The 15,509-nt window shown below is 51.1% G+C and overlaps 1 protein-coding gene across 1 annotated transcript in view; it reads left to right on the top strand.

Moving 5' to 3' along the window:
- The window catches only part of TIE1 (tyrosine kinase with immunoglobulin like and EGF like domains 1), a 28,219-nt gene extending 15,926 nt beyond the window's left edge, over window positions 1–12,293 (top strand). The window contains exons 15-23 of the mRNA XM_044676553.1: window positions 1,721–1,931; window positions 2,162–2,272; window positions 2,362–2,552; window positions 6,893–7,006; window positions 7,165–7,235; window positions 8,099–8,139; window positions 8,462–8,558; window positions 9,061–9,160; window positions 11,839–12,293. Of these exons, the coding sequence (XP_044532488.1) occupies window positions 1,721–1,931; window positions 2,162–2,272; window positions 2,362–2,552; window positions 6,893–7,006; window positions 7,165–7,235; window positions 8,099–8,139; window positions 8,462–8,558; window positions 9,061–9,160; window positions 11,839–11,910 (1,008 nt within the window). The 3' untranslated portion in view covers window positions 11,911–12,293. The remainder of the gene's footprint in view (window positions 1–1,720; window positions 1,932–2,161; window positions 2,273–2,361; window positions 2,553–6,892; window positions 7,007–7,164; window positions 7,236–8,098; window positions 8,140–8,461; window positions 8,559–9,060; window positions 9,161–11,838) is intronic.
- Window positions 12,294–15,509: the final 3,216 nt, after the last annotated feature.

Here is a 15,509-nt window from a genome sequence, read left to right as displayed (position 1 = left end):
CGGGATGGAGGTGTGGAGATCAGGGAAGGTTTCCTGGAGGAGGTGACATTGGATCAGGCTTTCAAAGGATCAGGAAGAATTCTGCTGGTCAAGCACAGGAGAGGATTCTGAGCACGGGGGCAGTGTGAACAGAGGCCCTGAGACCTTGGGTCAGAACAGTGAGGACAGGAGGCTAGAAGGGACGGAGGGAAGCGCCCGAATGTAGAGGGCCTGGAGGGCTGGGTGCCTTCAAGGGTGTGCTTTAAGGGAACTGCCAGCCAAAAGGTTCCTGAGGGAGGGCCAGAGTGAAGTAGGCCGGTCTGGCTGGACCCTGGAGTGGGGGGGAGGGGAGGAAAGGGCAAGACCGGAAAAGCAGGAAGCTTCTGGAGGACATTAAATGCCAAGCAGAGGAGTTTTGTATTTGGTGCCAGAGATGGGAGAGTCACTGGAGTAGACTGATCGAGGCAGAGCCTAGACTCTGCCAGCCCTGGGCTAGTCAGCTTCGCTTCCATTCTTTGCAAAATTCTAAAATGGATGATTAAAGCGATAGCCAGATAGCCAGTGAGGATCGGTGACATGAGCAGGCAGATGGGACGTGGCCTGGATAAGCGGGCACAAAGGTCCTTCCCAGCTCTAAGGCTCTGTAGAGGGGGAAGCCGTGACCGGGAAGGCCTAGGACGACTTCGGCGACCCACCAGGCTCCTCTAGCGATGCAGCCCGGCGTGACCTTACCTGGGTTTTAGCCAAGCTTTGGATAAAGGATCTCGAGTTATTCTGTGGCAAGACAAGGACAATTAGGTGGAGCCAAAGGCAGCAAGCGTAAAGCATCAATAAACCAGTGTCAGCTTGGAACATCCCCAGCGCCTTGCCCAGGACTGGGTCCTGTTTAACATTCTTATCATGGATGGATAAAGGCTCAGAGGGTTCATTCATCCATCTCGCTGATGGCTGAAAACTACCTGGGAATTTAAGTGAACCATAAATTCAATCTTGGTGGGAAATGAGGCCAAGAAAGTAAATGCTTTCTCGATGCTAGAGGTCGGGGGAGTCAAGAATGCTAGACCATGTTGAAAAGTATTTTATTCGGAAGAAGAAGGGAGCAGTTTTACCATGTCCTCCCCCAGGATAGATCTCCACAGGATCTGGTGACATCACGTGCAGTTCTGGGATCCACAGTCCAGAGGAAGAACATTATTGAGTTGGAGGATGTCCAGAGGAGGGCAACCAGGGCAGGGAAGGGCCTGGAGCCATGTCATATGAGGATCAGCTGTAGGAGCCGGGCATGATTAACCTAGAGAAGGGAATCCTGGGATGGGGGCCAATGAGGGATGTCTGCGGGTCTCTGAAGCACTACCATGTGGAAAAAGAGATCAGCCTGGCCCCAAGAGGGCAGAACAATGGGGGACCATAAAGGGACCCTACAGAGAGGCAGATCAAAGCCTTGGGTCAGGGAGAACTTCTTAAGCCCAGAGAGTTTTCCCAGTGTGGGATTTCCCTCCCTAGAGGTATTAGATATGGGGTTTCTCCTTCAGGAACCGAATGGTCCTTTAATTCTGGCTTCACCTGTATCTGTTTGGCAGGATGGGTTGTTTCCCTCTGGCCATGAATGTCTCAGTGCACACGATCTGTGCCCAGGCATGCTTATCTGTCTGTAGCTCTCGGCATAGACTGACTGCTGGCCCTAATTCTCTTTGCCTCTTATGGTTTCACCTGAAATGACGGTCTATTCTGTCCCCCAAAGGGGGAAGAGACTGTCCTACAGTTCAGCTCTGGGACACTGACCTTGACCCGCCGTCCAAAGCCCCAGCCAGAGCCTTTGAGCTACCCTGTGCTGGAGTGGGAAGACATCACCTTCGAGGACCTCATCGGGGAGGGTAACTTCGGCCAGGTCCTTCGTGCCATGATCAAGAAGGATGGGCTCCAGATGAATGCGGCCGTCAAAATGCTTAAAGGTATTAGCCCCGTCCCAGCCTCCAGTCCCCAGTGTCCAGCCTCTCCCTGAACTTAGCAAGCCCTGATCCCTGGACTTCTACTCCAGCTCTAACCCTTGACCCCTGCCCCCAAACTGCCCAGAGGTGGTCCAAGCCCCAAGCCCCACTCTTGACCCAAAGCCTGTGTACAGTCCCAGCCCTGGGCCCCCCGATGGCCGCTCGATTTTGACACTCACTCCCACTGGGTCCAGAGTTTGCCTCAGAGAATGACCACCGTGACTTTGCCGGAGAACTGGAGGTGCTGTGTAAGCTGGGCCACCACCCGAATATCATCAACCTGCTGGGAGCCTGTGAGAACCGAGGTGAGGCCCCTTCCCCCTCGCCCCCTCACCCCTGCCCCCAGCCAGCTTCACTCCCTGATCTCTGACTCTCCTCCACCCCCCAACCTCAGGGTACCTGTACATCGCCATCGAGTATGCGCCCTATGGGAACCTGCTGGACTTCCTTCGAAAGAGCCGTGTGCTGGAGACAGACCCTGCCTTCGCCCACGAGCATGGCACGGCCTCCACGCTCACATCCCAGCAGCTGCTGCGCTTTGCCAGTGATGTGTCCAAGGGCATGCAGTACCTGAGCGAGAAGCAGGTGCTGCCCATGGGGAGCCGGGGAGAGAGGGCACGGAAAGAGGAAAGCTAGGGAGATCCATGGAGGGGCATTTATTAAGCACCCCCTGTGTGGTGCCCAGGGAGCGGCTTTCTCACCACGAGGTCCAGGTTTCCATCCCCACGAGAAGCCTCTTGTCCATGTCTAGTGTCAGTGACTCAGTCCCCCTACTTCCTTTCCTCTTCTACTGACCAGACTCCCTGATTTCTCCCTGACTCCCTCTGAAGTGGGGAGAAATTTGAGGCAGGGAGGCCAAGCAGCAGGTAATAAGGGCCCTCCCTGAAATGGTGGTGGTGTCCTAGGACAGAATGGGACACCTCCGAGGGATGGTGCAGAGACAGAAACTATTAAGACTCAGTTGTGGATTTCTATGTGGGCAGTGAATAAGAGTGAGGAGTTAAGAGTGACCCCTAGGTTGTAAGCCTGGGTGGCTGGAAGGATGATGGTGCCTTCAAGAGTAAGAGAAAATTCTGGAAGAGGGAGCAGTTAGATGGCTAAAGTCAGATCTAAAGATAGGAGATTTGGGGTTCAAATATGGCCTTAGACCCTTCCTAGCTGTGCATCCCTGGGCAAGTCACTTAAATCCCATTGCCCAGCCCTTACTGCTTTTCTACCTTGGAACCAGTATACAGTATTGATTCTAAGATGGAAGGGTTTGTTTTTTTTTTTAAGTCTGGAAGAGGGAAGGGTTTGGGGAAAAGATGAATTGAGTTTGGGGGCATTTTGAGTATGAGATGGCTACAGGGCATGCCAGTTTGAGATATCCGATAGGCAGTTGGTGATTCCAGCCTGAAGCTCAGAAGGGGGCTACAGTAGAATGCATAGCTCCAGGAATTGCCCACACAGAGACCATCAGTGGCCCCTTGGGAGCTAATGAGGTCACTAATCAAGAGAGGGCTGAGAGAAAAGAGAAGTGGGTCCAGAACAGAAGGGGAGGTGGGGACACTCACAGTGAGTCAGGAAGAAATGGATGAAAATTCACCAAAGGAGCCTTAGAAGGATCTGGCAGACAGGAAGGAGAACAGACACAGACACAGACACAGACACAGACACAGACACAGAGAGACAGACGGAGACAGAGACAGAGAGAGACAGAGACATCATGAAGACCAGAGGGGAAAGGCTCTTCGGGAGGAGATGGTGATTCCCAATGTCAGAGTATGCAGAGTCAAAAAGGAAGAGCGCTGAGAAAGGACTGTTTGACTTGGCAACTGAGAGATCACTAAGAGATCGGAGAAAGCAATTTCAGTGGCGATAGGAAGTCAGAAGCCAACAGCCACAGGTGGTGAAGAGAGTGAAGGAGTGGAAGCAAAAGCAGGGAATGGAGGCAGCCTGCCTTCTCAAGGTGTTTAACAGAGAAGGGCAGAAGAAATCTAGGAAGACAATTGGGGAGGATGGATGCAGGGGAGCAGCCAACACAGTAGATGGGAGAGAATGAAGATAGAAGGGGGAGGGCAATGAATTCCAGAAACCTTTCTTAGGTTCCTAGTTTATGAAAAGTACCGTGCTTAAGGCCAGGCACACAAGGACAAAGTTTATGCTGTCCTTGCCCTCAAAGAGCTTACATTCTGATGTTTGGGTAAGGAGAGGGCAGGAACATTACCCAGATGAGTAAATACAGGGTAATTCCAGGTGGCAGGGTCCTAGATGGAGAAGAGAGGGAGGTATCACAGGCAAGAGGGCATTTGAGCTGAGCCATAAAGAAGGATGAAGATTTCAGAGAGACTAAATTGGGGCAGGAGTCCTTTCAGGATGTCTGTGAGCCTGTGCAAAAACATGGAGGGAAGGAGAAGATACAGTGTCAAGTAATGGACAGAATTCTTTGGAGAATACTTAATAAGCAGTCTGTTTTCACTGGAATTGAGCTAAGAGTACGTAAAGGAGAATAGGAGGAAATAAAACTCAAAAGGAAGGTGCAAGATTCAGCAAAGGGGGGTCTTAAATGTCAAGCTGATAATTTATCCTAGAAGCAATAGGGAACCACTGAAGATTCTTGAGCAGGAGTGACCTGGTCAGACAGACCTGTGCTTCAGCAGGGATATATGGACACTGGGTAAAGGATGGAAAATCAAGTAAAGTTAGCAAGTCAGTGAGTCCATAAATATTTACAAACTGTGTCTGATACTGTGCCGAGTGCTAGGGATAAAAAGAAAGTCAAAAAACAATCTCTTCTCTCAAGGAGCTCACGGTCTAATAAGGGAGATAGCCATAAACAACTAGGTACAAACAAGCTTGAGCCAAGATATGTTGGAGTTAATCCACAGAGGGAAGGCACTAGCTTAATGCTAATGCAAAGGACTTCTTATAGAAGGTAGGACTTTAGCTGAGATAGAAGGATGCCAGGGAAGCCAGGAGGCAGAGAGAACAACTGGCTAATGGAAATGCTTGGAATTGGGAGAGGAAGTTGTGTTTGTCTCTGGATCCCAAAGCAGAGTCTATGGAGGAAAGTTAAAATGGAAGAAGGCAGAAATAGCAGGGCCAAAGCGATGGAGGGTTCTTAAAGCTAAACAAGATTTCATATTTGATCCTGGAAGAAAAGAGTCCAAGTAGGAGGCTGAGTCAAGAGCACATGTGAGAGGGGATGAACATCTGGACAAAGGTGGTGAGTGCAGAAAGAAGGGGGCAGGCATAAGATCCTCAAGACTTGGGGACCAACTAGACAGGCTTCTTCAGAGCCCTGGGATGAACTTTATTTCTCCAGTAGAGTTGCAGGAGAAGGGTCCTGCAGAAAGGGAGCTGAGGGTGAAGGAGACTGGGAACAGCCACTGGGAGAAAACCAATGAGAGATGAGTGCAAGGACTCCAAGGCTCTGTTCTGGGTCCACTGCTTTTCTCCCTCTATAGTCTCACACTTGGTGATCTCTCCAGCTCCCAAGGGTTCAGTTGTCATCTCTGTGCAGAGGATTCTCGGGTTTATATATCCAGCTCTAACCTCTCTCCTGAGTTTCAGAGCTGTATAACCAACTACTTATCAACATCCCTAATTAGATGTCTCATTGGCATCTCAAACCATGACACACTAACCATTTGCAGTGCCTCCAGAGTGGGACAGTCTGCCCAAGCCTATACCCAGAGCCTGGGAATGGATTCACCTTTTCAGAAGGGTCCTGGCTAATCTGACTGGACTTATTACTCTCCACCTACAACTGGCCTGAGATCTGAGGCAATGAGATGTGGTGGGCTAACATAAAGAGACCTGAATTTAGACGAAAAAGACCAGAGTTCAAATCTCCCCTCTGCTACTAATCATTTTTATGACCTTGGACCAGTCTCACATCCCACAATATTTAAACTTCTCATCTGGTTATATGTAGGAAGGTGTTGGACAAGATCACAGAATCCCAGAATTTGAATATTGAGCAAGACCGTGAGAACATCTAGTTTGACCAATCCCACTAGATTGTGAATGGAACCACTTCTTCACCTTTGTCCTTGAGGCAGCCCAGACCAAGTCCTGTGTCCTGGTTTCATTAAGGAGTCCCCTGTTAGCCCTCACCCACCTGAACCTAGGAGGCTCTGACTAAGCTGGAGAAGCTTTGGGGTCATGAAGGATCCAAGGGATATTTGTCCACATCCAGACAATCTCTGTATTTCCTGGGGGAGTCAAAATTGACTCTTTATAAAAGGCAATTTACAAACTCTTCCCCCATAAACCAGTATCTATTCCTAAACCAACCCCAACCCATAACCCTTCATGCTCTGTGCCCACACCATGCCCTAAACCCATGATGCCCCTGTGACCTGCTGCCTATCCATATGCATACTGTACCCTGTACTTTTGGTGCCCAACCCTAAAGTAGTTTTTCCTTTGTTCTATGCCCCTCCATGCCTGCTGCCCTTGGATCCACAGGGGCTTCATGATCTATGTCTGTTCCATGCACTGTTCCTTCGTGTTCTCATCCCTAGACTTACAGTGAGCCTCATGATCTGTGTGCCCTTTTGTTCTTACACCTGAGCCACAATGCCCTCCATATCCTATTTCTCTGCCTATAATATGCCCTGAACCCCTCTCCTCTCATCTCTGCACCCACAGTGCTCCCTATGACCTGTGCACACTACTTGGACCCCTGTACTCACACCATGCCCTCTATTCCTCTGTTCTCACCCCTAAACTCAGAGTAGCTTCCACGTCCTGTACCCACATCATGCCTTTGCTCTTGCCCCTGGATTCACAATGCCCTCATGGCTTGTACCCTTACCATGCCCTGTACCCTTCTGCTCTCATCCCTGGATCCACAGTCCCCCCATTCCCTGCACCCACACCATGCCCTGTGCCCTTCTGCTCTCAACCCTGGACCCACAATGCCCCCATGTCCCCTGAAGTTCATCCACAGAGACCTGGCAGCCAGGAATGTGCTCGTGGGAGAGAATCTGGCTTCCAAGATTGCAGACTTTGGTCTGTCTCGGGGGGAAGAGGTCTACGTGAAGAAGACAATGGTGAGTCTGCACACTCTCAGCCCAATTCTCAGGGATCCCAGAAGCTTCCATGCCCCACTAGTGACCCCAAATCCTATTATCCTCCAGCACCCTTCCCTTCTCCCCTCTTGCCCTCAACATGACCGTGAAACTCTCATTTGGTGTCTCCTTGTTCCCAGGGTCGGCTCCCTGTTCGCTGGATGGCTATTGAGTCCTTGAACTATAGTGTCTACACCACCAAGAGTGACGTGTGAGTGTGAAAGGGGCCTTAGGGGAGACGCAGCAATGGCTTGGGGAGAAAGAGTGTCAGGGTAAGGATGGAGAAAGGCTTGGGATGGAAGAGAGAAGGGGTGAGCAGGTGAACGGAAGGAGACAGGCTGAACAGGGATAGATAGGAGAAGGGGTGATGCAGTGTGGGTGGGGAAGAAGAGGAGACACGGGGAGGGGAAAGGATAGAAGGAGAAGAGACAGGAAGGGCTTGGGGGGGGGGGCAGGTGAGCACGAAGGGAAGGAAAAGGGCACCAGATAGGTCTGGGGGGAGGGAGGGAGCAGAGGAGTCTGGGATTTCTTCCTGAAGGCTTGGGAGCCAGTTGATGGCACTGGGGATAGGTCTAATCCCTTCTCCTTGGTTCTCCAACAGACATCCTGGGGTCAGATCCAGGAGGATATTCCAGGAGGCTGGGGGTTAAAGAAGTGGCAAAGTGTGGGGAGCCACTGGAGGGTTTGGGGAGCTTGGTCTGGGGTCAGGGGATGTTGTCCCCCACCCTCGGGCACTGAAAACCTTGCTCAATGCTACCACCACAAGAGATGGGTAGGGAGCAGCAGGGGGCATGGAGCTCCTTAGGACACTTGTCCTCTCCCTCCCCTCCATCTCCTGGTAGATGCCTCCTCCCCAGCCCAGAGACCAGGAGGAGAGAAGGCGACATTGTTTCATCATCTAATACATTGTTCCAGTGGGACACTGGCACATTGTTGTCCATCAGTCTGAGTCCTGCCCCAGTGATGCCCAGCTGGGGCCCTGAAAAGGGATGGGATGAGTCTCTGAGGGAAGAGGCTATGTGTGGCCACCCTGACTCACCCAGGCTTAATAAGGCTACTATCTTCTCTTTGCAGTTGGTCCTTCGGGGTCTTGCTCTGGGAGATCGTAAGCCTTGGTAAATCCCTTGGCCCCCTCTCCCTGTTAGTGTTCCCCAAGACCACCCAACCCTCCCATCTCCATCCCAAACTCTGAGGCATGTGATGGACCATAACCCTCGCCCCCTGTTCCAAGCCCCCAAACCAGATTCATTGTCATGGAGACCTATTTCCAGTCCCTCAATCCCACCCCCCAGATCCCCCAATGCCAGCCACCACCCCCTAAATGGTCCCAGTCTACATCTCAGCCACCCCCTACTCCACTTTCCCCATAATAGTCCCTGCCTTGGTAGGGGAGAGGAGTCGGGGTGGGGGGCTCTAAGGCCAGGCCTCCTGTTGCAGGGGGTACGCCATACTGTGGCATGACTTGTGCTGAACTCTATGAGAAGCTGCCTCAGGGTTACCGGATGGAGCAACCTCGAAACTGTGATGATGAGGTGTAAGTGAAGCCCTGCCCCTTCTGTCCCACACCCTCAAGGGCCCCAAGGCCTTTGGACTGAGTGCTGGCAAAGCAAGTCTGGGAGCCAGGGACATGCCACTCCTCAGCCTGCAAAAGGGGGGTTCTGGGCCTTCTGTCTCCTCAGATGGAGTCAGTGTCACTCCCCACCTCCCAGGCCTGAAGGTCAGAGACCTCTCACTTAGCGTCTAGTCTCACATTCTCACACCATTTGTTCCAGGGCTTGAGGTTAGTGATTCCTCACCCTTGGGGCTGAGAGTCCTGGACCTCCAAACTTCCAAGGCCCAAGGATCAATAACCTCCCATCTCCTGGGCCCCAGAGTCAATGATGCCCCCCTCAGGGTCCCAAACCCCAGATCTGAGTCAGTGACTTTCCACCAAACCTCCAATCTGCTGCTCAGTGATGCCACACACACATCCCAGTCATGGGTCCACATCCCCACACCCCGGGGGAATCTGAGGGTCAGTGACCTGCACCCCACAGGTACGAGCTGATGCGCCAGTGCTGGAGGGATCGTCCATATGAAAGGCCAACCTTCGCCCAGATCTCCCTACAGCTCGGTCGCATGTTGGAAGCCAGGAAGGTGAGACTATCTGGCTAAACCCAGGATGGGAGGCCAAGCCCCAGCCCCTGCTCCTGGAGGAGAAGCCGGCTCCTGTGACCCCCTCCCTCCCAGCCTGCTCCCTGTCCCTGCTGCCAGGACCCAGGATGACTCGGCTGACGTCCTGATCTCCCTCTCTCCTGGAGAACAGGACACAGACCCCAGCTCCGGCTCCCGGTTCTGGGCTCTCCCCCTTCCATCCCAACTTTAAAGAGCCCACAGCCCTGTGAAGGGCTCAGAGGACAAGCAAACGAGGGAGGAGAAGTGCCAGGCTGAGCTCTGTGTCCTCAGAGCCGTGTCCACACTCAGCCTCGTTCCCTTTGTTCAGCTCCCACTGGAAGGTGGGCCCTTGCTCCAGGCTGAGAAAAGCCTGAGTAACTTTGAGAAGGAGGGAGCAGATGATTAGGGTGGGGAAGGATGGGGGCACCCCCTGAACTGGCTCTGAAAAGAAGGGAAGAAGATCCAGAAGCTGAGAATGAGGGGTTGGCAATGGCCCTGGGGGAGGCCATTCCAGGCATGGCGCTGACAGGACAAGGACCACAGGCAGAGTAGCCCATTTTGGCTGGAACACAGGCTAGGCAAAAGTGACAAGTGGGAGAAGGTGAGAAGCACAGACTGGGCCTTGTAGCTGAATGGGCCTCCTGACAGGACTCTGGGAGTTGGGAGAAGAGGCAGATTTTGGAGGGAAAGAGAATGAATTCAATTGGAACAGGCTGACTATACACTGGACAGAAAGAAATAAGAGACTCAGGAGGACAATCAAGGCTGGACTTGGGAAATAATTACTGAGGCCAGAAGAGAGAAGAGGCAGAGAGTGATGTATGTCAGAAGATCTGAATTCAAATCCTGCCTCAAGACATTGTATGGCCATGTACAAGTCACTTAAACCTCTCCTCCTCCATAAAAAGGGAATGGTGATAGCCTATACTTCCCAGAGTTATATCTCTTAACATTGGTAAACTCCTTTGCAAATCTTGAATTGTGATAAAAATGCTGAAGACTGGGGAAGGTTAACAAGAGAAACAGAGGAAGGCCAGTCAGAGATGTAGGAGAAGAAGCAGGAGACATTGGGGGAAAGAGGGTTGTGAGGCTTTGATCTCCATTTCCTCCAACAATCAGTTAAGAGGCCTTAGCAGCTTTCCCCAACCTTGGTTACCCCCCCAACAACATACCTGACAAATGAGCATTCAGCTTCTGCTTGAAGGCCTTCCCAGAGGAGGAGCCATCCCATGCTGGGACATCTCTTATAGTTTTTCTACATCAGATTGAAATCTACCTCCCTACAACCTCTCTTCACAACTCAGCCTGTCGACTGGGATCGAGCCAGACCACGATAATTCCTCCTCCTGGATCTAGTACTCAGTCAGGTCCAATTATTTGTGATCCCATTTGGGGTTTTCTTGGCAAAGAGCCCAAAGTGGTTTGCTATTTCCTTCTTGGCTCATTTTAAAGATGAGGAAATTGAGGCCAAAAGGGCTAAGTGACTTGCCCAGAGTCACACAGCTAGTAAGTGTCTGAGGCCAGATTTGAACTCAAGAGTAAGACTGGCATGGAGATCTAGCCACAAAGTCCTTCTTAAACCATGCCCAGAACCAAACCCAAGACTCTAGATGGGAGCCTATGAGGGCAGAGGCCAGTGGGCCTCTCTCACTGAGGATCACGTTAGCTTTTTCTGGTGGGCTCTCACATGGGAAAGGGATCCGTCTTGTTCCATTGGACCCAGAGGACACAACAAGGAACAGTCAGGTGGGGACCAGGGTACAAAGAGGCCAGTTTAGTACCTTGAGAGCTCACACCAGGTTTACAGTCCTTGAAAGCCCCCAGGCACTACAGCTGACCTGCACATGCCTTGCCCACCCCTTTAGCCAAGATGGAAGAGGTTAGATTCATCCTTTATAAATCTCACGTTGTTAGATTCAGCTGTTCTCAAGCCTATCTGTTCCCCTTTTGGGACATCCAGTATGTCAGCTCTTCTCCCAGGTCAAAGTTTTCTACACACCCGATGGGGCGTTCAACTATATTTTGAACCAAGTCACTGCGAAAGATGTTGATTGGCATAAGGTCAAACACCAATCCCTGGGGCCACTCATAGACTCACATCTGGTTCCTCAACTAGTTCTAACCTCATCTGCTGACATGTCACTGTCTCCTCCCCAAGAACTTTGTGAGAAACTGTTGGATGCCTTCCTTGCACCCAGGCATGTTAATAATAATAAGTATTCCCCAATACTTAAGCCTTCTCCAGCCTCCTAGCCTTTGTCCTCAACCCCAGAAAGCTGGCCTCCCTTTGCAGAGTCATGGAATCTGGAGCTGGAAGTTTTAAAGAATGTAGTTTATTGGGGGCAGCTGGGTGGCTCAGTGGATTGAGAGACAGGCCTAGAGATGGGAGGTCCTAGGTTCAAATTTGGCCTCCGACACATCCTAGCTGGGTGACCCTGGGCAAGTCACTTAACCCCCATTGCCTAGCCCTTACCATTCTTCTGCCTTGAAGCCAATACACAGTATTGACTCCAAGACGGAAGGTAAGGGTTAAAAAAATGTAGTTTATTACCTGTGCCTAACTAGGTGGCAGGAATGCAGATAATCTCCTCAAGGCTGGCCCTAGGGCTGCCCTCTGGTGCCAACATCTCTCTCTCTCTCTCTCTCTCTCTCTCTCTCAGGCATATGTGAACATGGCACTGTTTGAAAACTTCACCTATGCAGGTATTGATGCCACCGCAGAGGAGGCCTGAAAGTCAGCAGTGGTGGTGGTGGCTCTGGCCTCCCTGCTGGCCCTTCAGTCCCCTGATGGACAGATGCACATAAACTGACCTCCTCCGGCATGGGCCCATGAAGCCCCTGTGATTTCAGACCAAACCAGCCTCAGTGAATCATATTTTCAGTTTGGTGAATGGAAGGGGTACAGATGGTGGCGCCTGGATCCTTGTGCCAGCCCTGGACAGCTCCTTCTGCCTTTCCCCTCCCAGTGCAGCTATTGCCCTTCCATTGAGTTATTATTCCTCTCCAATAAGCAATCCCCCCTCACTGTAGTTAATCCTTCCCTACATACTCCTGCCCCCTCTTCTCCCCTCTTTAGGGCAAATAGGGACAATAAAACATTTGGTTATGTCCCAGAGTCTTGCTCTGTTGAATTTCCCTCCCCTTGGGCAGGCTGGCTTTACCTTTAGACTGCAGGTGGGGGAAGGCAGGACAGGTAGGTTAGATGTGATCCCAGGACTCCGAGGGGGGCTGCACTTGGGCCCTGCCTGGCACCATCACTCTCCTGGATGATGATTCTCTCCTACATCAGATCAATAAAATTAATTTCGTGGCTATGTAGAAGATGGATTCGAGAGGGGAGGAGAATCTGGGAGCCGTCAGGAGATGGTCACAGTGGTCCAGGCAGAGATGATGAGGGCCTGAACTAGGGTGGAGCTATGGAGCTATGGAGGAGTGGTCAAGATCTGGCAACTGACTGGATGGATGGGAGAGGCATCGAGGAAGAGGCAAGGGTCAAAGGGGACCAAAAGAGCAAACCTGACTGACTAGAAGGATAGGGAAGACAATCAGGAGAGGGGCAGGTTTGGGAGGAACATGTTGGGCTGGAGAAGCAAACTGAACTTCCAGGTGTCAGTGTCTAGCCACTAAACATCCAGCAAGCTCAGGAGTAAACCTGGGAGCCACCTGCCCAGGGAAGATTACAACCATGAATCAGAGAGTGGATCAAGAGAGAGCCTTGTGTAAGGAGATGGGCCAGAGGTGATTTGGGACCAGGACACTGAGGCAGAGCAATCTGACACAGACAAGCACGAGGAGAAGCGAGCAGAAGCTGTGCCCTGCAGGAATGGGAAGGAGTCTCTGAGAAGGTGATGGTTAGCCATCTGGGGAGCGCCAGAGGAGCCAGAAGAATGGGGACAGAGGAGAAAGGCTGGATTTTGTTACTAGTGGCCAGTGGAGAGAGCAGACTCCTTCTAGGGGTGGAGAGACACATTCCAGGTCAGTCCAACCCAGCAAGCACTGAGTGGATGTCTCCTGTGCCAGGCACTGCGAGGCCAGAGAGGCACACAAAGACAAGAGAAACAATTGTGCCTGCCCTCAAGGAACCGCACGTGCCAGATGCATGTGTGTGAATGTATACATGTATATATATATATTAATATATGTATGCTTATATGTATATGTACATGTGTGTGTATACACGGGCATGAAAGATGGACCCTGAAGGAGCTGGGGATTCTGACAGGTGGAAGTACAATCAGCAAGCATTTAGTATGTGCCAGCCTGCAGGGAGATGAGGATGGAGCACCAGAATCAGGGATGGGTGAGCTGGCCAGTTGAGCCGAAAGGGAAGAGGGTGACCAGAGAGAAGGAGGGAAATACAATGTGAATAAACCCAGGAAGGTAGCGTTGGCACCTGACTGCTAAGTCCTTGAAAGTTCATTGGCTAAGGAAGTCACTGAGACATCAAGCAGGGACCACGTGGTCATATCTGGGCACCAGGAAAACCACTTTGGCAGCTTTGGGAAAGCGATGGGAAGGAGGAGCCGTCGAGGCTGCGACACCCACCAGAAGGCTATTACAATAATAAAGGTGAGAGGTGGCAGGGACTTCTACCAGGGTGGTGGTCACAGTGGCAAGAGAAGAGGTGGAGCTAGAAACAATGAGTTTCACTAATGGTATTACAAAATGATCTCCTACTATTTCACAGTAACCTTAGGACGGTGATGGCAAACCTATGGCACGTGGGTCAGCACTGACATATGTAGCCATTTTCATTGACACGTGGCCACATACAGAGAAGAAGGGGGTCACGTGCCGAGGATGAAATATTTGCTGTGGTGTAGTGTAGACACTCTGTGCACTATAGATGACAATTCTACCTATATTCACTTACCTATTTTGGTTTATTAAATAGTTATATATTACAATGATACATTTTTATTATTTAAACTATAAATATCATGAAATTATGGGTTTTTTTTCTTGAAGTGACACATCACCCGAGTTATGATCAGCTTTTCAGTGAATTTTGACACATCAAGCTCAAAAGGTTGCCCATCACTGCCTTGGGAAGTAGGTGCATCATAATCCCCATTTTACTTGAACTGGTACTTGTAGAGAAACTGATGCAAAAGAGTTGAAAGAAACTGGCCAGAGATGGGATCCAACAGCCTTAATGCAGAAGACTAACTAAGAGAGATCCAGGCAACAACTCCCAGACAAGTGGTCGTTAAGACCCTGCTTGAAGACTTCCAGTAGCAGGAAACTCATTACCTCTCCCCTCAGCGTTTTCTGGGCCTGCCCTTATTGCCACAAATGTGCTCTCCAAAATATACCAGACAAATGGTCCCCAAGGCATTGCCTTAAAACTTCCAGGGAAGTGGGGGGCGGGGAGGGGAGTTCTGGCTCATCCTGTGGCTTCTACCTTTATAGAGCCCTAATTGCTAGGAAGCTTCTCCTGCCACCAAGGCTAAAGCCATCTCTTTGCAGCTTCACCATCACCACCATCATCACTGCTGGTTCTTCTGAAGGTAGCCAGCTGGGTGGAAAGTGAATGACCATCAGAGCCCGAGAGTGATAAATGGGTTAGGAGTGTAAGATAAATGGGTTAGGAGCTGCAGGGTCCTAATGGATGACCAGGAGAGGTCAAGTAGGTAGTTAACATCTTCAACTAGGCCAGCCACACTAGGAAAATCTGGAAGCAGGATTCTGGACCCCACTCAATTAGGTGATGAAGTTGATGGATGATGGGCTTGGAGTCGCAAAGACCTGAGTTCAAATCTGGCCTGAGACACTTACTTACTGTGTGACCTTAGGCAAGTCACTTAACCTCTGTCTGCCTCAGGTTCCTTAACTATGAAATGATGATAATAGCAACTATTTCCCAGAATTAACTTGTGAGAATCAAATGATAACATAATTGTAAAGTGCTTAGCACAGTGCCTGGCACAGAGCAGGTACTATTATTATTCACCCCTGAGAGACTGGTATTAGAGGAACAAGGTGAGATGCTAACCAGGGTTTCTATAGTACCACAGCTATAGGACTAAGGATGAAGAGGGGACAAAAAACCAGGCTATCCTGGAGTCCACCCCCTTCCTCCATAAGACTACCCCACCTTCCCTCACAGGTCCCCAGACTTCCTCCCCCCTGGCCCCAAGCCTGGGGCCCCAGTGTGGTCAGGGATCAGTTCCTCTCCGGCCCCTGGGCTGCCCACGGCTGGGAAAGGGAAAGGGACAGGACGTAGGGCCATATCTGACAGGAACCTGTGGGCCTGGGGGAGAGAGAGCGCTGGGGCCCAGCTTCCTGAGGGGAGGACCAGGGCCACACAGCCCACATGCCCAAAAGATGC

Source organism: Gracilinanus agilis, chromosome 4 (assembly GCF_016433145.1).
Source record: "Gracilinanus agilis isolate LMUSP501 chromosome 4, AgileGrace, whole genome shotgun sequence".
In the NCBI taxonomy this organism is placed as follows: domain Eukaryota; kingdom Metazoa; phylum Chordata; class Mammalia; order Didelphimorphia; family Didelphidae; genus Gracilinanus; species Gracilinanus agilis.
This window is presented reverse-complemented; position numbering and strand designations above follow the sequence as displayed.